The sequence below is a fragment of the Grampus griseus genome (assembly GCF_964374135.1).
Source record: "Grampus griseus genome assembly, chromosome: 15".
NCBI classification, from domain to species: Eukaryota; Metazoa; Chordata; class Mammalia; order Artiodactyla; family Delphinidae; genus Grampus; species Grampus griseus.
In genome coordinates this window covers 19,045,918-19,068,033 of record NC_139009.1, presented here as the reverse complement: position 1 = coordinate 19,068,033, position 22,116 = coordinate 19,045,918, and the positions used below count along the sequence as shown (strand labels likewise).

Below are 22,116 nucleotides of genomic sequence, written 5' to 3'. Positions count from 1 at the left end.
AGTGGTTTCCATGTGACCAAGTGGTAGTATGTTTCATAGGATATAGTGGGAATGAAAAGAAAATATTTCCCACCCGTGACAAATGGGGCTTCAAGGGGTCAAATAGTTTGGGTGATGGCTCAGTATGGCTACATTTCCCACTCTCCATTGGATGGGGAAGGACTGCTCAGCTGGCTGATGTGTCAAGAGGCAGGATTCCTCCAAGTGACCCTGCTTCCCATCCAACTCCATGGGCCAGCGGGAAGCCGATGAAGCCCAACCAAAACTGGGAGGACGCTCTGGGCTCAGGTGGCAAGCTGTGGTAATGCCTCCGTGAATCTAGCCATCTGGGACCTTGGGCAAGTTTCTGAACTTCTCCAAGATTTAGTTCTCTCATCTACTCCTTTCTTCCTTGCTACTGTGAGGGTTAATGAGAAAATGGATGGGATCATGTTATCACTGAGAGGCTAAATGTGAGAGCTGAGGGTTGGTATCAGTTCAGATTTGACTGCCTTATCAGACTACTCGCAGATATTCTCAAACACAGGGTCTCACCCACATAAACACACACCCATGGAGACACATCTGTCTAAATACAACACAAAATGCACAGATGCTTCTTCCAGTCCCTAGGGCTCAAGCCTTGAGGTGTGACTATCTTTTCCCCCTTGTCATGCCCAAGCTCTCTCCTCATGTCCAGCTGCAGCCTTCTCTTCATTCTCAGCGCTCGTGGCTCAGGCCTTAACTATCCTAACAGCTTCCTAACCAACTGGTGCCCTTGTCTCCAGTTGCCTTCTTCCCCAACCCATCGTACACATTCTTCATATTAATGTATACAAAATCTTGCTTTCTCCATATTCCCTAACTGGACACAAAACAATCGCCCCACCCCCACTCTTCCATCAATTCCAAACTACTGGGCACGGCACACACAAGGGCCCTTGTCCATCAGTTTCACTCTCCTTACCAAACCCCACTTCCCCTGGTCTTCTCACTCTTCTACCATCCTCCTCCACCCTCTGCCTGGAATTCCCCACCTTCCCCCTCCATTTTGAATGTTACCCTTTTTTCAACATGAGCCCAGGCTGAATTCCACTTCCACTGGGAAAGTTGGGATCTCTTGCAGCTGAACCTGCTCATTTTCAGGGTTTCTGCAGTCAGCCCCTCTGCATTGGGGGGGGGGGGCATGCAGACCAGCTCAGATGGCAAGTTTCTTGCTGCACATGTCTTGTGCTTTTCTCTCAGGGAAACTCTAAGCTCCACAAGGGCAGAGGCCAGGGGTTGGGCTTCTCTTGTACGTCCCCATGATGTTTTCACGATGTTGGGGCCCCTGGTTTGCAGTCACACACATTTACAATCCACAAGAGACTCACAGACACTGATGCACAGAGATGCACATCTCCACATCAATTGCATCAGACATACCAGGGGATGATGCAGATCAAAGCCAGCTGGGGAACGCTTCTGTGTGGCACTTCCATATTTACTCCCATATATATATATATATATATATATATTTTTGGTACGTGGGCCTCTCACTGTTGTGGCCTCTCCCGTTGCAGAGCACAGGCTCTGGACGCACAGGCTCAGCGGCCATGGCCCACGGGCCCAGCCGCTCCGCGGCATGTGGGATCTTCGCAGACCGGGGCACGAACCCACGTCCCCTGCATCGGCAGGCGGACTCTCAACCACTGCGCCACCAGGGAAGCCCTACTCCCATATTTTGATGATCTTAGAAGTTCACAATTAAAGAAAACTGGAATGCACCTGGGAAGTCCTGATGGAATCAGAAAGCCAGACTTTTAAGATAAAGTCTCCCTCAATGAGGGTTATATGAAATGGGGCTAGATTCTAGTCACTGTAATGAAGAAATGGCCCAGGCCTTCCCATCTGAGGATGCTCCTATGCTGGGAATCCTGGGCCTTGTGTTTACATCTTGGTAGCATCCTTTCCCTTACCCTCCTTCCTTTTGAGGCAAGTAAATAATGCTAGGCGGGGGTGGCTAAATGTCAGTGATTAATACTGGTGGCATTTTCAGATCCTGTTTGCATCTCAAAAAACCATTTACTTTAAAGAAATCAAATAGACAACCGTGTGGTGACAACATTAACATTTATTTGAAAAGGGCATCATGAAGGCTCATTGGGAAATCACGACTAATAGTCCTAAAGAATAATCTTGCTAAGAGTCTTTCTTCCTACGTTCCACCCCCGCCCCCCCCATCCTCCTTCCTATCCCTTAAACTAATTTGATTCAATGAGTTCAAAATACAGAAAACCGCCACAGGCACTAATTCTGCACTCACATATAAATACGTCAGCTATTATATACATACACTGTCAACTATGAACTACACTATACACACTTGCACGCGCACGGGCACACACACACTCAGCCAGGTCATGAACGTCTAAATGGACACAGACATGTCACAATGTATGTGTAATGCTGCAGCATTTGTGGATTTACAGCTCTGCTCTCCACAGGCCAGAATCAACAGCCATGGAGGAAGAGCTCAAAAGGGGAAAGTGATGGGCTGGGGTCCCAAGGGCTCCTGAAGGAGAAAAGACCTGGTCAACCTGGTTGGTGCTAAAGGAGAGCACGGAAAACAGGCCGCAGAGCCCCCTCCCACAGGCCTGTGTCCCCTCCCTACTTCCCCAGCTGGCAGGCCCCACCAAGACCATCCTTCGGCAGGCTTCAGCCCTAGGCTGGATTTGGGATACGGGGTATTTTAACTAGAAGATTTCTAGGCTTAGCGAGATGAAGAGGCAATACACTGCCCTAAGCCTTCTCCCCAGACATAAGGAAGGTGCCTCGTTTCAGCACAACTGCCTGCCAGGGTCTTTGGGTCTGGAGAAGTGGGCGTGGCCTGCTCAGAGGTGCCCACTTCCCTGTCTACCATCAAACTTACTATTCAGCCTGACAGCTCAGGTCTAGTCTTTTCCCACAGGCCCCAGCAGGCCAGCTGCCATTTCATGGTCATAAAGAGGAACTGGGAGAAAGTCTCACTTCTCAGTGAGACTCTCTGTACCCAGGTGAGAAGCCCCAGGGACAATGGAATAGCAACTGGAAGGTGTCATGACCCAAGGGCCCCTAGTGAAGCCAGGAGGTCTGGCCTTTGAGGAGTCTAAACAACTGCAAGGCTGTTCTGATTCTTAGGCCAGTTGAAACATATCCTCTGGGACTGAGAACACCCAGGGCAAAGGACAGTGCACCTGGGACCCCTGCACTTCAAGCACTTCACATGGTCCCAGCCCCACCTTTTCACTTCTCATCCATCTATGCTTATGCTTGAGGCGGAGGGCTGGACAGAGGGGAATGTCTGAGGACTTCTCTCCTTCTTCTTCTGACCCACTCAGGCTACTTCTCTGGGGAGGAGATGTGTAGCAGCCAAGAAATCACTTATTTCTACTTTTCAAAAAGAGGAAAATGGGAACAGGCACAGGCCATGGGGGACCACTTTGCAAGGAAAACCGTAAGGAGCCTCCAGGGTCACACTGGGGCTCTCCTCTCATCTGCTTCTTATGCATTTATGTGACGCAACCAAGTTCACTGAAATTCCAAATATATCCATGCTACTGGGTTCTGTCAGCAGAGTGCTAACCGACCCTACCCCTTGCCCACGAGGAAGAGTCTTCAGCAGTTTTGGGGAGTGACTGGCTTGGGTGGCCTTGCTAACTGAAATTCACAACAGAGGGGGGAAAGCAAAAAGGGCTGGTTGCTTGACACGGTGACGCCAGCGGGCTTGGAAGGCAGGAAGAGTGGTGCTAGGCTGAAGGCTGGGGCACCCACCAAACTCTGCTTGCCTTCTCTCCCAGGGCTCGGGAGGGCAGGGGTGGGGTGAAGGAGGCTGCTTAATTTACCAGGTAATTGTTCCAGTTAATGTTCATCATGAACTTTCTGATTCTGAGGCATCTTTGGCCAGAATCCGTATTCTACTCCATGTCAGCAGGCAAGTTAATACTCTACTGAGTGTAAGTTTAAATTGAAACCGAGAAGGAGGGCACTCAAAATGTGGCCATGTCTCCAAAGGAAGCACATCTTTGCTATGTAGCGGTGACACAAAGAAAAAGCTGCTTCAGACAGAGGAAACAGCAGTGAAGTATATGAAGAATGGGAATCCTGCACCTTGTTTCTTCGATCTGTTCCCAGGGTGGGGATGAGGGAGAGACAGCTGATGGACATGTAGGTCTCTGGTTCTAGTGCTGGTTCTAGAAAGAGGCTCCAGGGAATGACTGCCAAGTCCCAGAACCAGGGCCCCAGGGCAGTGCTCAGGGTGCAGTTGCTATGGGGGTGGACCCTACAGTCAGAGAAGCACTAGAGAGAAACAGGGCTTCGCGTCAAAGCTGAGCAGGGAAGAAAGATGGGAAGATCCAGTGAGGAAAAGACATGTTTGTGGCTCAAGATTTACATTTTCTCTGAAGCTCCTTCCAAAGGTCATTTGTCTTCAAGTTTGTTTCTAGTTATTTTATTTTATTTATTTATTTATTTTTTTCAGTACGCGGGCCTCTCACTGTTGTGGCCTCTCCCATTGTGGAGCGCAGGCTCCGGACGCGCAGGCTCAGCGTCCATGGCTCACGGGCCCAGCCGCTCCGCGGCATGTGGGATCTTCCCGGACCGGGGCACGAACCCGTGTCCCCTGCATCGGCAGGCGGACTCTCAACCGCTGCGCCACCAGGGAAGCCCTGTTTCTAGTTATTTTAAATTTGGTTTCTTAATAAAGAGATATTAAAGTAAAGAGAAATCTCGGTTCATGCCTGTAAAGTTGGGTTGAGTATTAGCCAAAAGCCATAGAGCAGAGCCAAAGGCTGTGGTGGAGGGGCGGGAGCCGGGCCCCCTCGGCCCTGTAGTCATGTAGACCCTCTGGAAGCCACAGGCCCACAGCACAGAGGCAGCAACCAAGGGGGGAAACTATAGGAACGAGGGTCAGGTAGCCCCCACACCCAACAAGATTATTGCACACGCAACAGGAGAGTTCCATGTGTTAAGATTCTCCTAATTTGGACAAATACACCTATCAGCCCTGATAATCAGGCTCTCACAGTGCATCTGTGCAGGGCCACGCACAGAGGTGTGACCCGAGGGTGTCCTGAGAAGACTGCCCTCCCCTTAGCAGAATCAGCCCGCTTCTGACCCCACCCCACGCTGCCGAAAATGGTACCCTCAAAAGGGGTTCCTTTGGGTCAAGAAATCTACTCACCCTCCCTCTTTTCAAGAGCAAATTCTCCAGGAAGGAATCATGTGACTATTCTCACCTTCCTGTGAGTCATATCAGCTCAGAAAAGTTATGGGAAGTTAGACTGGAAAAGAAGAAGGAAAGGGCTCTTCTTGGCCAGAGGGAGCTGCCTCAGGAAGAGGCCCAGGTGAGGTTCTGCCAGCTGCTCCTGGACAGGAGGCTGGCCCGTGCTTCTGCTCCCTGGCCCAGCCGGCCAGCCTGGGGACACGGGCTCCCTCTGTCAGCGGCCTGCTGCCCCCCACGGTGTCTCTACCCCAGCTTCCGTTATACAAGCTCAGTATTAATTAACAATAGAAACAATTCACGAAGAGGCAATTGGCAGGGTGAGCAGGGGAGTGGAAAAGACACCAGAGACTTGAAGGCCTTTGGACCCTCAAATGGGGAAGGAGGAGGGGACACTCTGGAGGAGATCAGCGTCCCATCTTCCAGCTCTCACAGGCCACTGCTTTACGGGAGGAGCTGGCCTTGCCTCCTCCTGATTGCAGTCTACGGCTTCCTTTGACCAACTGTGTCTCTCTCTAGTTCCCTCCCGGGGGAATGGCAGCTGCACACCCACCCCCGTGAAAGCCCTTCACTTACTACACTAAGCAGGAGTTTCCTGGGACCTCAGCCTCTCTCTGGAGACCCCCAACGACTCCTGACCCCAGGATGACACAGAAGAGGAGACAAAGGGCACAGGTAGGATGCTTATTAGCCCCAGCGTGGCCAGATCTCCCTCAGGGAAGACAAAGAGGAAGCAGGGAGGCCGAGAGGGGGGCAGGGGGGCCCAGGGCTCCACCTTGCTTAGCTGTCCAAGGTGCTTTTTCTCTGAGATCCCAGTTAGATCTCCATGGTGTCGGGGTGGGCGTGAAGGCGAGCCCCTCCCTCAGGCCCCACCCCTCCGAGAAGCTGTGTCTTGGAATTCAGTATACGCACAGATCGGGAAACTTCATCTCATAGACGGGGATGGAGTGGCTCTGAGGCTGGCCATAGGCTGCAGTGATGGTCCCTGATGGGCTTGGTGGGGGCCTGGGACAGAAACACAAGGAGGGGAAAGGCATGAGGACAGTTCTGGGATCCCGCCCCGTGCAGCAGAGCAGCTGATTGAGGTTTCTCTTTGAATAGGGACCAGAGATTATGTCACTCCGTGGTTCCCAGGTTTCAAGTTGTTCTAGAATCTTCAGCTTGAAGTCAAGCTTTATTGCAGGCTCTACAGCGACTCTGTTGCTCTAGAAAGTACCAGCTTGTGACACTAGGACCCCCGGCTCTTTTCCAGGGTTCACTGAGCTGTCTCTTTCTCCCTTCAGTCTCTGTTTCCTTATCTGGGGAGACTTGGTGGCCGACTCCAGCCCTGGAGACAGAGGCTGGGGGCAGGGAGGGCTGAAGACAGGTGCAAGAGGAGGACTTGGGGGGAGGGGTACCTACACTGGGCCACAGAAGTGGGGATCCCCTGCCCAGGGCTGCCACTTACCGGATGGTGATTTCAAAGATCTGATTGAGTTTGCTCTGCAGCAGTGATGCCTAGACACAAACAGAGGGAAAGTGAGCCAGGGGTTGACTCCCAAGCCCCCCTGCCCACCATGCACTGAAAGTGCTGGGCAGTTGCGGCCTTAGGAAAGAAACCGGTGTGAGCTTGTTTCCAGCACTTATCTGTGGACCCTGGCGGTGGGTTCAGATCAGAAAGAGCCGCCCAGCAAAGGCCTGTCGGGGACAGCACAGAGGCCAGGAACCCCAGGAAGGACTTCAGCCAAAGTTCTGGAAGAGCCCTTAGCTCCTCCAAGTGGGGCAATAGGGCCTGCTGGGCAGAGTCAGGAGGCTCAGAGCTGGTTCCAGCTCTTTCCTTAGCTCCCAAGGAGCAGTTGTACAAAGTTGGTGCATTAGGGAAGATGTTCTCTCTGGTCCCTTCCGGCTCCACCTAAGTCCACGTACACAGAGAGTGAGATTGTGCTCAACTCTGAGCTCACGAAATGAGCAGCCTCTACCTCTCAGGATGGAACTAGAGGTCAGCATAATATAGGCCCAGAAAAATCTATATTATACTTACATGTATTTTTATATATAATTTATGTATTTTTTATATATTACTATATATAATTATTATAATATATGAGAAGTTTATGTATATATATTTGAAATATATATAATAGAAAATTACACGTGTTTTTATTGAGAGGAAAAAGTACAATAAAATGTAAGTTATTTGTAGACTTTGGATGTTTACAATTATGTTTCATTGTTACGAAGATGGACACTGGGGCTAACAAATCCTGGAATATCATTTTCAGGGAATGTTTGTGCTCTTCCCTTAGCCATCTACTCGTCTGGCACCCTCTCATTCAGATTTCTTTTCCAAGGCCAGGCCGTTCCATTCCACCTGCCGGGGTCCCCCAGTTGGAAGCGGGCCCTCTAGCAAACGCTGGCCATCTTTCCTGTGCCCTGGCCCCTTCCCCCATCACTCCATAATGTGACGACCCTAATGGCAACAAACTGGCAGAGTTGTCATGAGAAGGAGATAAGCTGATAAATATAAGATGCTCTGATGAACAGCAAGTGCTATTTCCGTTCCTGCTCTGATGATTATAATTATCATCATCTATCTATTTGGTACAGGAGATCCTGAGGTCAAGGTTTCTCCCTTATATGAAAACTGTGACCTCTGGAGGGGTGTATGACTAATAGCCTTAGGTTCATGGGAAAACAATGTAGTGCCAAGGCACTGTTGGGATCTAAACCCTAATTTCTGGATGACAACAGAACCACGATCTCCTAGAAACTCAGTCCTGCCCTGGGCCCCCATCCAGGGTCCGTTTGATCCCGGGAGGGGCACCGTTACGTCTCACTTACCCGGGCCCCGCAATGCGCTGCAATCTCCTCAAAGGGCGCCTTCTGGAACTTCTCCACCACCTGTCGCCGCCGTTCACGTTCCTGCTCCTCGACGGCCACGCTGTCCACTGCGCCACAGAGAGCCAGGTCAGCCCTCAGGTCCTACCCCAGTGATGCAGTCTGAGATTTCCCCCCAGATCTCCACTCTGCTGATGAGGGGCAGGGTAGCGTGGAGGGTGCGATGCCATCACTCAGCCCTGGGAGGGCTAGACCCTTTTCTGATTCTGCCTGGGGGCTCAGCCCCCTTCCTTGCCTAAGAGTTTGAAAACTAGTTGAGTGGACCCTTAAGTGGGGCTAAAGCCCCATGTAGCTGCATTGACACTGGGACTCTTAGACGGAAGTTCCTGGAACAGGAAGTACTCTGGGGGAATATGAAAAGGGACATCAACAGTGGAAAAGCCACAAAAACAGCGAAGAACCCCTACGGCAGAGCAGTCGGAGGCCATTAAGTTTAAGGCTTCTGCGTACTCCTCTTGGTAGCCGAAATGAAAAAAAAAAAAAGGAAGGGTATGAAATATGTTCATCATGCCCAGTTTAAGAAGGCAGAGCAGTGGGAACATTTAGAAAGTGTACCATCAATGACAACAAAGATAAAGACTTGTTATCAGTTATCGGAAAAATTCTCTAATTCGGGATACTTCATTGCCCAATAATCTAGACGAGGTAATACTGCATTTTAAAATCTATTGCCATTATTAAATAAATATTAATAGGATTTGTTCTTAATGGCTTTCACTAAGAACTTTTTCAACTTTTTCTTTTGTATCACACTCCACCAAAAAATTGTCAAGGTATTTATACACATTAAAATTGCAGGTGGGAGGGAGGGAGACGCAAAAGGGAAGAGACGTGGGAACATATGTATAACTGATTCACTTTGTTATAACCAGAAACTAACACACCATTGTAAAGCAATGATACTCCAATAAAGATGTTAAAAAAATAAAAAATAAAATTGCTTTTTACTTGTCTGATTGGCTGTAACCCTCAACTGACCACTTTTAATGGCAGCAGTCAGTAGAAAAAGGGTTCCTGGCATAGGACATGGACACCCCCCCAACCCGTTAAGAGAGGGGGACTTTTAATTGCAGCTTCAGTAGTTGTGAAGAGTTTAGAGGAAGCCACCAGCCTCTCCCCTCACACCTGTGTGAATCACACTTGCGAGGGCAGCAGACAGCTGCACACACCCACACACCTCTCCAGGACCCAGCCCTGTGATCCCCTCCCTGGGGGGCTCCCACTTACCAATGGCCTTCTTCAGCGTCTCATAGGTGATCTCCTCGGCAGGCACGCGCTGAGGGAGAGGGAACAGAAGTGCTCAGAAAGGGGGAGGGGGGAGCGGGGGGTGGGGAGGCAGCCTTGGCTTCCTCAGTTACCTGGCAGCCACTTCACTTCTCAGAAGAATGTCCTGAAGGGAGAAACTCCCTGAGGACACCCACATTCTCACTAGGGTCACTGGGAGCTGCCTGAGCAGGCACAGAGCCTCCAACTGAAGGAGAGCAGGGAGAGAGAGAGGAGGGGAGGCTACTGCCTCATCAGTCACAAGTCTGGCCTGAAAGAACTCACTGGCCCCTCCCCCCCTCGCCCCCCAGCGGGTCCTGTTAAGCTCCCTGGGAAGAAAACACTGTAATTCAAACAAATCTTCAGAGGACTTAACAGAAAATATTCGAAACAAGAGAAGGCAGTTAGCAAATATAATCTCATATGAAAATTTCAAGAACATTTTTTTTTTTTTGCGGCACGCGGGCCTCTCACTGTTGTGGCCTCTCCCGTTGCGGAGCACAGGCTCCGGACGCGCAGGCTTAGCGGCCATGGCTCACGGGCCCAGCAACTCCGCGGCATGTGGGATCTTCCTGGACCAGGGCACGAACCCGTGTCCCCTGCCTGCATCGGCAGGCGGACTCCTAACCACTGCGCCACCAGGGAAGCCCCTGACTAACATTTTTGAAGACTCCTGATATTAAATTATCCACCAAGGTGATGTGAGTATTCAGTAAAGGTAAGGCATACTGAGGTTGGTCCAAGGACCTGGGTCACAGGATCTCAGTGTCCTGGGAACCCATAAAAGGAGGTGGAAAATAATAAAACCCAAAGCAGGGTGTTCTATGGATGTGTGGCCTTAGGTCAGATGCTGAAAATTGTGAAGGAGGTTGGACTAAATTCCAGGAATTCCCCCCTAGACTGTGAGCTCCTTGAGGCAAGACCCATGATTTCTTCATATTCTATTAGTTAAATGTAATATTACATGAACGAGGCAGACACAGGAGAGAATGATTTCATTGATATAAAGCCCAAGAAGTGACATAAGCTGGGCTAGTGGCTCCCTCTGGGGAGGGGGTGCAGAGGCAGGGCTCCTGGAGGACAGCATTTTAGTCCCTGATCTGGGTGTGAGTGCATCCGTATATCCACTTTATATACTCAGACAATGCACTGAGCTTGGAATTCCATAAATGCTTGTTCGAGTAGGAATGGACAGAGTTGTAGGTCTGGGATAAAGTCATCCAACAAATATTAAGTGAGCACCAATTATGTGTAGGATTCTTGGCTAGTCACTTAGTTGAAATTGCAAAATGTATTACTATAGGAATGGCACGCAAGAGAACGCTATCATTCACTCTGAAGATTCATTCACTGTGAAGGTTCATCCTCTGTAGGTCTGTCTATCCACCCATCCATCCATCCGTCCATCCATCCACCCATCCACTGTCAGCACTGACCAACATCAGATATTCACGGGTAAAGTGACAGGAAACCATGTGGTGGTGGGAGAAAAAGGAAGACAGGTCACTGGGTAAAGGCAGGCAGAGAGGAGCTGATGGAGGAGATGGACCACAGGCTGGATGTTGATGAATGGGCGATTCAAGAACGTAGAGGTGGAGAGGAAGGGTGATTCCGACATGGGATTTCACACTAGCAAAGACATGGAGGTGAATGAGATAGCATGGGGGAGACTGAGAGCAGACCAGCCAGAGAGGAGGGGAGATGAAATGAAATGGGAGGGCATCCCTGACTACAAATGGCTCTGAATGCCAGGCACTGGGCTTGGAATTTAACCAAACCAGCATTTATTGATCACCTGTTATGAGGCTGGCATTTGAGGCTACAGGGAGTTACCGAGAGATTCTGGAGGGGTGGGGGGGGCAAGGTGGGCTGGAAGTGGAAAGAAGTACAGCACGGCAGAAGGGTGGAGGCTCCCACACCCCTGCTTTCGATACCAAGCCATCCCCAGGCTAAGCTGACTCTCTGAGGGGGAGGAACCCATGATGCTGACCGAGAGGGGCCATGAGGGAGCAGGCAGCTGTGTACCCAGGTGAGCATTTCTCTTCCTTCTTCTGCTTCACTTTACTTATCAATTCCTGAGGGTCTCTCAACTCTCGGGAAGGAAGAATTACAACTATTGAGGGGATAGCAGTCAACTCACGCTGTGCTCCTAACACGTGAGGTTCCCATCCCTGCAGAGCTGGAAGGGCCTTGGAGGACCCCTGGCTCAACCTCATGTTGCTTCTCCAATTAGCCTGAGTCAGAGCTTCCTTCCTTCCATGGGAAGGTTCCAGACAAGCTTGGGAAAGCCCTGCCCTGGAGGTCTGCCCTAGTAACCGAGGAGCTGTTGGAATGGCTGAGGACACAGTTAGGGGGAGGCTTGACCTTTACCCCACTGACTTCTCCTTGCTCCAGGCCCATCTGGGGAAAGGCTGGGTGTCCAGGCTGTCCTGCACAGCTACTCCAGGCTGTCCATGCCCAGGGATCTCACAAGTCTCCTTGTCCCAGTCCCACCCAGATGTGCATCCTCCCTGCTTCTTGCTAAGGTTCCCCTGGGTCTCTGTCTCCATTAACTCCCTTAATTGGCAGTTACCATTTAAAACAAGGGTACCGCATCCTGAGGCTTCAGTTCCCTCGGGATGCCTTTCTCCCTCCTCACTGCCCCGCCCACATTTCTTTTTCATTTTAGTGAGTAAATTTGGTATTTCCACTAAAATTCTCTATTCCCCCTTACTTGTGGGTACACCTTCTTTATTTTCTGAGGTAGAAGCACTACCGCGCAAAAAAAAAAAAGCATTTTTCTTGACATATCTGGAAGAAACATTGTAAAAGCTATTCTTGCCCTCCTCTTTTCTGTGAGGCCTTCCAATTTCCAACATGGAGCACGTCCGCCTCCATCATGAACAGGGAATGACTACCAGCGAGGCTTTCAAGACTGACTTTTATAACATGCTCATGGGAGTGTACGGGGTGGGGGGGATTCGGTAATTTTTTCCAGATGGAAATGTCTAGGATACATATGATGAGAGTCCGTAAGAAAACAGGACTTACTTGAGAAATTTACTTTCTGTGCAACTTTAAATGTGTGGGGTGGCTAAGGGAGTCTAGATCGTGGAGTGTCTGACCACCTAGGAGGTAGGAAGAGTCCCCTCCCGGGAGGACGCTGAGCTTCACCAGGACAGTGGATCAAGAATGAGACGCTCACCTCCTCCTTCTCTGGGCTGTTCCTCGATTCTACCTCCACCTGCAGGGAAATGGTTTCTCCAATGCTCTTCCTCTTGGATAAGCGATCCTCATCTGGGAAAGGAGGATAGAGAAGCTGGAGTCCCCAGCCCCTGCAGAGCAAGCCAGGATCATGCCTCCAGCACCATCTCCCAACCCCCCTGCCTTTGCCTGGTCCACAGTCCTCGGAGGGCTCAGAGGGAGTTTATACGCTGGGGCTACAGCTGGAGTTTATGGAGGGCTGCGGGCCTTCACCGCCCATCTTAGGGTGGTGAGTTTTGCTTTTTAGGGCTAAGATTTTGAAATTACTGATGAGCACAAAGAAGCCGCTTATGACCAGAAAGCGTATCTCAACTTTCACAAGGGTCATCTGCTAACAGCACCAGCAGCTGTCATTTGCGTAGCATTTCCTACTACGGGCATCTGCCTCTACCCTCTAAGGCAGGTATTGCTAATATCCCTATTTTACAGTCAAGGCAACTGAGACTCAGGGATGCCAAGGGACTCGTCTAAGATTCTTCAGGAAGTAAGCTACAGAGAACTGGGTCTCAGACTCCACAGCCCATGTGTGCTCTTTCCGGCACCGTGGGGTCTCTCCCACGCACAGGCCAGGCTATCCCGTGGGCCAGTTACTCCCAAGGACCCTGCACTGAAGAGGAGAGGTGGGAAAATCAAGGATCTCACCATGGATTTCCACTGTGTCTTTCAGCTCTTGTGTGACATCTAAGGTGCCATGGAAGGTGACCGAAGGACCCACAAGTCCCTTCCTTTCAGGCCCTGGCCAAGAAAAGCCAGAGGCAGGCTCGGAAGTCCTCAAGCAGGGCTCCTACCTGTCAGCTGAGGGATGTAGGGCAGGCAGAGCCTGTCTGCATTGTAACCACTGCCCCCCAGGACCTCACTGATGTTGCTCTGGCGGAAGAGAAGCTCAATCACCACTCCATCGACGTTTTGAGACAGCCTGGGAGACAAAGGAGGGAAGAGGCAGATGAGAACCATGGGGGACTAGAATGATTTCCTGATGACCTTCCTTATGTTTTTTTTTTTTTTTTTTTTTTTTTTGCGGTACGCGGGCCTCTCACTGTTGCGGCCTCTCCCGTTGCGGAGCACAGGCTCCGGACGCGCAGGCTCAGCGGCCACGGCTCACGGGCCCAGCCGCTCCGCGGCATGTGGGATCTTCCCGGACCGGGGCACGAACCCGTGTCCCCTGCATCGGCAGGCGGACTCTCAACCACTGCACCATCAGGAAAGCCCGACCTTCCTTAATTTTAAAAGTAATCCTCAAGGCAGTTCCCCGGTGGCCTAGTGGTTAGGATTCCCGGCTTTTACTGCCGTGGCCTGGGCTCAATCCCTGGTCGGGGAACTGAGATCCCTCAAGCCACGCGGCAAGGCTGGAAAAAAAAAAGTAACACTCATTATACAAAAGTGACAGAGGAGCAAAAGGAAAACAAGCCACCTACAGTCCCACGTTCCACATTCAGATTTTGTGCAGAGTCCCTCAGTCACACACATTTTTGCACACACACAGACATCCCCATGGCCCCCACTGCCCTGTTCTAGGATCTATTTTATTCACCTATTGTACAGTGAATATCTCACATGAACTATTCTTTAAAAACACTTTGGATGGGCTACCAGTTGTCTAGGGTGTGGATGGGCCACCATTTATAAAGCCATCCTCTATCGTGGGATATTTTGGTTTTTTCAGAGTATCTTTCCCTTGAGTCCCTCTGATGCTGAGGTGATGTTGGCCCACACTGCAGGCTGAGAAGGCCACTTGGATTGGCGGCACTGTCTTGTCAGGAAGGACTCCTCCAGGATTTGTTCCCATGGGCTTGGTCAAAGTTCCCAGAGGCTGCATGCAGCCCGTATTCTACGGTACAACACGCTGAGATGGCTCAAGGCATGAATTATGGTCAGGTGAGGGGATCACACTTGACCCAGGACTTCTGGGTCATAGGCATAAGGTCCACTTTCTGCCCTTGAGCCCATAGAAGCCCAAGTCCCTGGCCTCAGACCATCCACTTCCTTGCTCAGCTGCTTGGGTTGTCCTTGAGCACGTCCTCAGTGTTCTCACCTGGGCCTCTCCACAAACACGTCCTCAGGGAGCATGTACGGAGCCTCTTTCTTCCTGCTCTCTATCACCTGAGGTTTGGGAGGAATCGTGAGAAAAGCTGGGTTCAGCAGGGAGAGGGAAATCCAAACAGGCCAGTGAAAGAGTTCCCACTCCCCTGAGCACTTCCTCCCTCCCACGAACCCCCTGGAAGAGCACCCATGGCTGGGCTTCTGAGGGAGAAACTCAGACCAACAGGGACCTCAGGGCAGCCTGTGAAGCCCAGGAGGACTGCTCAGGCTGTCTCCAGTGACACACATGCATTAAGTGTCCTCCAAAGGCAGGGGACTTAGCTCCCAAGAGAGTTCAGTTTCTCGCTCCTGTGTCCTATTCCTGTTTTCTGTTTAAATGCAAAAAAGGGAGCATAGGTCCCACTGTTCCCCAAACCCAGGTGCACTGCAAAAACACCCTGATGGAGAGTGACGTGGTGAGTTTCCCTCAGCATCCTTTGCAAATTTTTGACAAGAAAGCTGACAGTTATTAAGATGCTGAGAAGTGGGAGGACGCTTGGCATGAAAGTATGTGCAGGAGGTGAGGAAGCCACGATGCTACTATTTTTACTGAAGAGGATGTGGGGGCATTGCCTTTCCTGCCCTCCTGGATCAGCCCAAGGCTGGGAAGATCCTGCCTCATTCAGGGTGGTCTCTGGCACAGCAATACAGCACCTTCCTCCATGCCCACAGCCAGCCCAGGCCAGCTGAGACCTGAGCTTTCTTGTTTAGTTTTATTTTGTTTTGCTAGTGTATTTTAAAGTTAATCCTACGTATTATATCATTCTACCTATACATAGTTCAGTATGTCTTAAAATGCCTTTTTGCAACAACTGAGAACATTTGATTATAGACCGGGTATAAGGTAATACCAAGGCATAACCGATAATTTAATTAGGCATGTAAATAGCATAGCAATCAGGTAGAAAGGTGTCCATAATTTTTTGGACACACACTGATATATGCAGAGGTGAAACGACATGATAGTCAAGGTTTGTCTGAACACATTTCAGCAAAGAAAAAGAAAAGGAGACAGATGAAGCAAATGTGGACGAATCGTTATAACTGTTTAGTTCATGTGACAGCTGTGCAGATGTTCACTGCCCTACTTATATTGCTTTTGTGATATTTGAAAATTTTCATAACAAAAACTTTCCTTAAAGTAGCTTTAGTCCCAGATGACCTGAGAGATGTGGGTATGTGCGCTTCCGGGAGTGGGGGGAGCATAGAGGGGCCGGAAGTAGAGGAGGGCAGGTAGCAGGTTGGGAAGGGGTACAGGATACTGCCTGTGCCTGACCCTGCCCTGCTATGTCATGTCGTACAGGAGGAGTCACTACCGCTGAGAATCTCTCATCGTTAGTTCTCATGCCTAGACTAAGCACAGGGCTCATGCAATTAAGCAAAAGTTGTTCTGGGGAAACCCCAAGTCAAGGGCCTCCTGAGCTCTCAGGGTCATGAGGACACCAACCTCACGGATGTGCTGGCAGAAGGCAGGCACTGTCGTGAGTTGGCTGATGAGGTTCAGGTAGGCGGCACCCAGCGCGTAGAGGGCACAGCGGTTGTAAACAGGCAAGTTCTCTTCATTGACCTGGGCCACGTCCTGTGGCAACACAGAGGGAACAAACTATGCTGGTGCCCCACCCTCCAGCCACCCTCTACCAACCTCCTTTAGACGTGGCCCACTACTCAAGGCAAAGCCTTTTCTAGCATTTTCCCCGTAACTCCCTGGGGAACAGGGGTCGCCCTCATTAAAGCTGAAGCAAATGGTCCTTAGAACAATCCATGAGCTGGAGGCTCGTATCCTTGAGTGGAGAGGCGATGCCCTCAGGGCCCCGCTCTGCAGTTCCCGCTGTAGGGAGCTGGACTGTCCAAACCCTCATGAGTCCCACCTCCAGGAGGCCGTCACCTTCACCACAGACCCTGGATGATTCCTGGAGGACTGGATTGGCTTGCTAAGCTGGGTTCACATGTTAAACCGACAAAGCTGTGTGAGTCACTAAGGGATCGGGACACAAAGGAATCTCAGATTCTAGGATGAGGACGATCGGAGCATCTGGGTTGGCCTTGCAGGACTTAGCGCCATCAAGCAGGTGGCTGAAGAGTCTCCACCACACAATTCCAGGGTCGCCACCATTCAGGATACGATGCCCACCTAGCCTCGGGGCCCTGCTGACCCTGGCCTTTGAGGTCTGAAGGACCTGCCCCAATTCCCAGCATCCTGAGCAGTGGACTTCCACCCAGGCAGACCATGAAAGTCTAAAGCCCTATCTAGTGCCACGCTGGCTGCCTGAGAGTCATGAGGGGAGCTTGTTGAATCTCCAGATCCCCAAGCTTGGGGACAGAACTGGGATTATATATTTTTATTTATTTATTTATTTTTATTTTTATGTTTTGCGGTACGCGGGCCCCTCACTGCTGTGGCCTCTCCTGTTGCGGAGCACAGGCTCCGGACGTGCAGGCTCAGCGGCCGTGGCTCATGGGCCTAGCCGCTCCGCGGCATGTGGGATCTTCCCGGACCGGGACACGAACCCATGTCCCCTGCGTCGGCAGGCGGACTCTCAACCACTGCACCACCAGGGAAGCCCTATATATTTTTAATAAGTGCTTAAGGCAATTCTGAAGCACAGCTAGGTTTGGGAACTAGGTAATCTTTAGACAAATGAGTTTGTATGGAGATCACTCCGGGCTTATGGGTACCCTCTTGGCAATCCTTGGAGTCTCATTCAGACCTTGCAAGAGACCCAGAATACTAGGGTGAAGGGATATTTTTGAAAGACCCTGTTTCCCGGGTCTCCTTTACTCTGAGGATGGGCCAAAGCCATGAATTCAGCATCGTTTGGTGGTCCCCAAATAGGACCACGGTTTGTGGTCTTCATGGAGGAATGGCCAACCAAGGGTGCAATACTCCTGGGCTCCAGAACAGGTGTTAAGCAGTGGCTACTTGGCTCTCTCACTAGTGCTTGGCCAAAACAGGTGCCTTCCCCCGATCCCAACCCCTATGTCCCGCCCACAGGGGGCCCCACCTGGACAGCCAGCACCAGGCGGATGAGGTCTACCACCACCTCCTCGTTGGCCAGCTCAATGCTGATGAGCGCCAGCAGGCCGTAGAGCGCCTCGTAGTGCTTCTGTATGTTCGTTTCCTCCTTACAGCTCAGGTAGATGTGTCTGTAGAGCTGCTGGGAGTGCTGGAGACGGGGACAAGGGTGGAGGCAAGGCCACGGCGGGCAGGGTGGGGACAGGAGGGGCAAGGAGAATGGGAAGAGCAGTCTGAAGGGGGCGATGCAGCTGTGTGTACCCCACCTCCGCCCTCAGGGACAGGATGCCTTTAAAGCAGACCCCAGTGGAATCGGGCAGTGCGGGAGTATGTGCTTAGGGAAGGTGGGCCCAGTGAAACCAGCAACAAAAGCTGCTGCCCAAATCCAGTTTTAGAACATAGTCAAGGGATGCTCCTCACTCTGGCTCGGTGATAAGTATGACCTGGGGGCTTGATCCCCTAGAGGGGTCGGCTGGTCATCCGGACTAAGCATAGTCAAAGAGGAGGAAGTGGGTTCTAGGGGCATGGCCAGTGGCGACTTGGGGGCTGGAAGACTGGGGTCCGCAGGGCCTGACCCACCCGGGGTTCACTGTGTCTTGAGGTCACGCTTGCTAACCTTCTTCATGAAGATGGTGTCCTGCCGGGAGCACTTGTCCACTTTCAGCTTCAGGACAGAGATGTCGCTGAGGGTACTGGGAGGGGACGTGAGGGGCCACCTCAGTCAGCCCTTGCGCGAGGCCAGCAGAGCTCACATGGTATCACTGGGCTCTATCCCAGTGTTGTTAGTTGTACCAATGCCTCCCTGTGTCCTCCTGCCCTGGTTCTTAGCCTGATCTCCACTTTCTCCCAAGTTCTCAAGCTCCTGTCTCTTTTTTCTTAAATACTGATCCAGATTACCCTCTTCCTCCCTTTCCTTCCTCCCTTTCAGCCCCCTAGTCTCAACTGATAACCCTGCATCCCCTTCTTTCCTCCCCACCTGAGAGCTCCCGTGGGTACCTGCTCTTTACCTCCCAAATCTCCCTCCCTTGCTCCACCAGGCACAAATGGCCCTTCAGTCTCTCCTTCCCTTGTAGGACCCCAGGGTCCATGTCCATGATTAGCTCCCTGGGGGGTTCCCACTGAAGATCTGAATCGTCTTCCCACCTGAGTGCGAGGTCCTAATGGGAGTCTCCTCCCCCATCACACACCAAATAGAGGGGAGACCCCAAGTTCACCTGATGGTGGAGAACTTGTGACGGTTGCCATGACGATCAATGAAACTGATGAGAATCTCTAGAACGAAGAGACGGATCTCTGCGTCCTCCATGAGGGCGGTGGAGAGAAGGCGGTCAAGGAAGTTGCTGGGCAGAGCTGACATCATGTTGTTGCACTGGAAGCCGGTGGATACCTGCAAGGGAGCCCGGGATCACGTGCTTACGAACGCCGGCCCTCCTGGCAGCAGTGAGGAGACTGAGGGGCAGTCGGCAGAATTTGGGTCTGAAGCATCCATCCTCTCTAAACATCTCCCAGCCCAGTTTCCCTGTCCTCCACCTTAGGCAGCTTTTGGGAACCCTCCAACATCTACCTAGGCAACCCGCCCAGCTCAGCTTAGCTAAGTGGATGGGGACAGTATGCAGGGACATTAAGTTACTAAAAGCAAGCAAAGGATGAGCCCTAGAAGAGAGCAAAAGCCAGGGAGCCTCTGAACCTAATGTTTCAGCCCATTAGGGCACAAATGGCGAACATTCACCATGAACACGCTTCATTAGAAGACGAACAGTCACAAAGAAGGAGAGACAGTGGAAGAACTTACAGCTGGGCTGAGGAATTAGAACCCACGGACATGGCAACAGCCGAGAGCACACACAGCATTTGCTTACATCTCTTCTAGCACGGCCATAATGAGGGTCTTCTGATTAAAGCCAGCAGGCGTAGAGACACCTCACCCATGATGGTGTCAAAGTAGTTAAAAGCAGCAAACCAGATTTACTGTTAAGTCCATATTGCAAAACAATGCCTTTGATGATTCAGCAGGCCCTTGAGGCTCTGGTAAAGCCTGGTGGCATCGGTAGTAAACGTCAATGTTCACTGAAGGGGGATGTATTTGAGTGTGCCCCAAACTGTCACCTTGGTAAGACGCAGGGTACAAATTAATGACGGTAAGCTCAGCAAAGAAATGGCAGGAGTACACAGACAACGGAGGTACCAGATGTGGGCAGTGTCAGCACAAAAAACCTTTATAAAAATAGTGTGACATGAAAGGTGTGGGCTGGAGAGAGGGGAGGGAGGGCGTGAGCGGGAGTGAGGCGGCTGTGCAGAGCGGCAGGTTAGAACAGAGACGGGTCGAGGGGTCACATGGGGGGTCTACGGAGGGAAAGGGGACTGAGGACCTTCCAATTTCAGTCTGAGAAGTTTGAAATCTGGATGCACATCAATTAGAAACTGAGATGTACTCTTTAACAAGGAGCAACACGTGAAGAACAACATTTCTAGAAAATTCTTCCTGGTTGTATTTATGATAGGTGAGGAGGAGGGAGCAACTATAGAATAATCTAGTTCTGAGATGTCCAGAGTTTAGGCCGGGGTTGTGCCTTGGGAAGCTTGTTACAAATACAGATTCCAGGACCTCAGACTAATGGCTCAAAATCTCTAGGGAATCTATACGTTAAACAAGTTGGTCATAGGAACAGCATTTGAGAACAATAAATCTAGCCTCCAGTGATGGCTGCAAAGAAGGAAAGAAGACAAATGTAAAAAAATTGATAAAGCGGGGAATTCCCTGGCGGTCCAGTGGTTAGGGCTCAGCACTTTCACTGCCGGGGCCTGGGTTCGATCCCTAGTCAGGGAAATAAGATCCTGCAAGCTGCGTGGCCTGGCCAAAAATATTTTTTAAAAAAATTAAAAATTAAGTTAGATAAAAGAATTATGGCTATTATTTTTTTTTAAATGGATAAAGGGAAAGACAGTGGCTAGGGGACTGAGGTGGTCATAAGTACCAAGGGAGAAACAGGTGGAAGGGACCTGGGGAGACACTTGGAGGGAAAAAGGGCAGGAACCAATAGAGTCCACCTCAATACAGAGATAATGTTTGAGTGACAAGGCCATCAGTAGCTGAGAAGGTACCTTTGTGAAAGTTAGAAACAGGCATCCTGCCTGCTCTGGAAGACCCAGCCCTGTGGGTACCCAGCCTGGCTAATGAGTGGAACACAGGTTGGATTTCAGCCCCCTACTCACCCCTTTGGCTGGGCATGTTTGTGCAGTGTGCAACCTGCACAACTGTATGTAGTAGCCTTCTCTTGTTTCCTTGGAAGGAGCTGCCTCCTACAGAGGCAGAGCAGGAATGGGGACAGGAGAGGCTCACCTGAAGGAGGGATTTCAGCAGCATAATCTGGGTCAGTCGGTTCCTGTTCTCCCTATAGACCAGAGACACAGATGATCACCAAGATGGTGATACAGGCAAAGACCCCACACTTGCCTGCCCAGTTCTTTCTCCTGATTAGATTCTCCATGAGGCTTATCTTGTTGGGTTACCCAGGACAGTGATTTCCAGACCAGGGAACTAATGGCTCCCCCCAAGGTGGGAGGTTGTTATTGGTGGGACAGCCTGAGGAACTGTAGGATCCAAAGGCCCACTAAAGGCTGCTGAGGGATTTGAGAGTAGAATGAGAGAAGACAAGTAAGGACAGAACCAGGAAAGTTGAGGTGGAGAAGGGAGAGAGCCCAAAAACGTGGGACGGGGAGTCAGGTGGAATTTAGGCTGGGAGAGGAAGGGGGAGGAAGGCATGGCAGACTCACCCGGTCCTCCCCATCTCCATGGGGTGATGCAGGGAAGGCAGTGGAACCTTGCTCATGATGAAGAGGATCACCTCGGAGCGCTGGTAAGTAGGCAACGTGCTGGCAAAGGAGCCTTCAGGAAAAAGACAGAAGAGAGGGTTTGAGGCCGGCAGCTGCTGGAGTCTCCGCTCAAACTTTCAGCTGAACAAACTACTGTGAAGAGTGCGGGCTGCTTCTCTAGGGAGACGATTAAGACCCAGAGGGAGACACCTAGATGACGGCAGAGGACTCTTCCAGGCTCCCGTTCCTTCACGTGTTATTCCGGAGGCTGCGGTTAAGGTCTCCGGGATGGCGAAGCTCCAGTGGCGCTAGGACCAGAGGGCTCTGAAAGTGATGAGCCCTTACACGCACATGGTGGCTTTATGGTTCTCCCCTTCCACATCCACGTGCATATCCATGGCCTTCTCCCTGTCCTCTTTCCTTCCTTTTCTCTTTCTTTCTCCCACCTCCCCTCCAATCGCTCAAACGTGGAAGCAGCAGGCGGCCCTAATGGGGACTGGGGTGCGGGAAGAGTTCGCCTGTCTCAGCCTCTGATCTGAACTTCAGGCTGAGAAACCCAGGGAGATTGTGCTGTGATCTAACTCGGGCCTGGCCCAGGCCACTCTGTGAG

At 51.1% G+C, this 22,116-nt stretch overlaps 1 protein-coding gene across 1 annotated transcript in view; it reads right to left on the bottom strand.

Annotated features, from left to right (window-relative positions):
• Positions 1 to 6,117: 6,117 nt before the first annotated feature.
• The window catches only part of EFR3B (EFR3 homolog B), a gene marked incomplete at its 3' end in the record, with an annotated part of 45,959 nt that continues 29,960 nt past the window's right edge, over positions 6,118 to 22,116 (bottom strand). Inside the window, exons 9-21 of the mRNA XM_082671944.1 lie at positions 21,468 to 21,579; positions 21,034 to 21,085; positions 18,908 to 19,080; positions 18,310 to 18,385; positions 17,683 to 17,844; positions 16,128 to 16,259; positions 14,634 to 14,701; positions 13,390 to 13,517; positions 12,543 to 12,634; positions 9,323 to 9,371; positions 8,039 to 8,145; positions 6,666 to 6,715; positions 6,118 to 6,223 (exon numbers count right to left, since the gene is read on the bottom strand). Of these exons, the coding sequence (XP_082528070.1) occupies positions 6,118 to 6,223; positions 6,666 to 6,715; positions 8,039 to 8,145; positions 9,323 to 9,371; positions 12,543 to 12,634; positions 13,390 to 13,517; positions 14,634 to 14,701; positions 16,128 to 16,259; positions 17,683 to 17,844; positions 18,310 to 18,385; positions 18,908 to 19,080; positions 21,034 to 21,085; positions 21,468 to 21,579 (1,307 nt within the window). The remainder of the gene's footprint in view (positions 6,224 to 6,665; positions 6,716 to 8,038; positions 8,146 to 9,322; positions 9,372 to 12,542; positions 12,635 to 13,389; positions 13,518 to 14,633; positions 14,702 to 16,127; positions 16,260 to 17,682; positions 17,845 to 18,309; positions 18,386 to 18,907; positions 19,081 to 21,033; positions 21,086 to 21,467; positions 21,580 to 22,116) is intronic.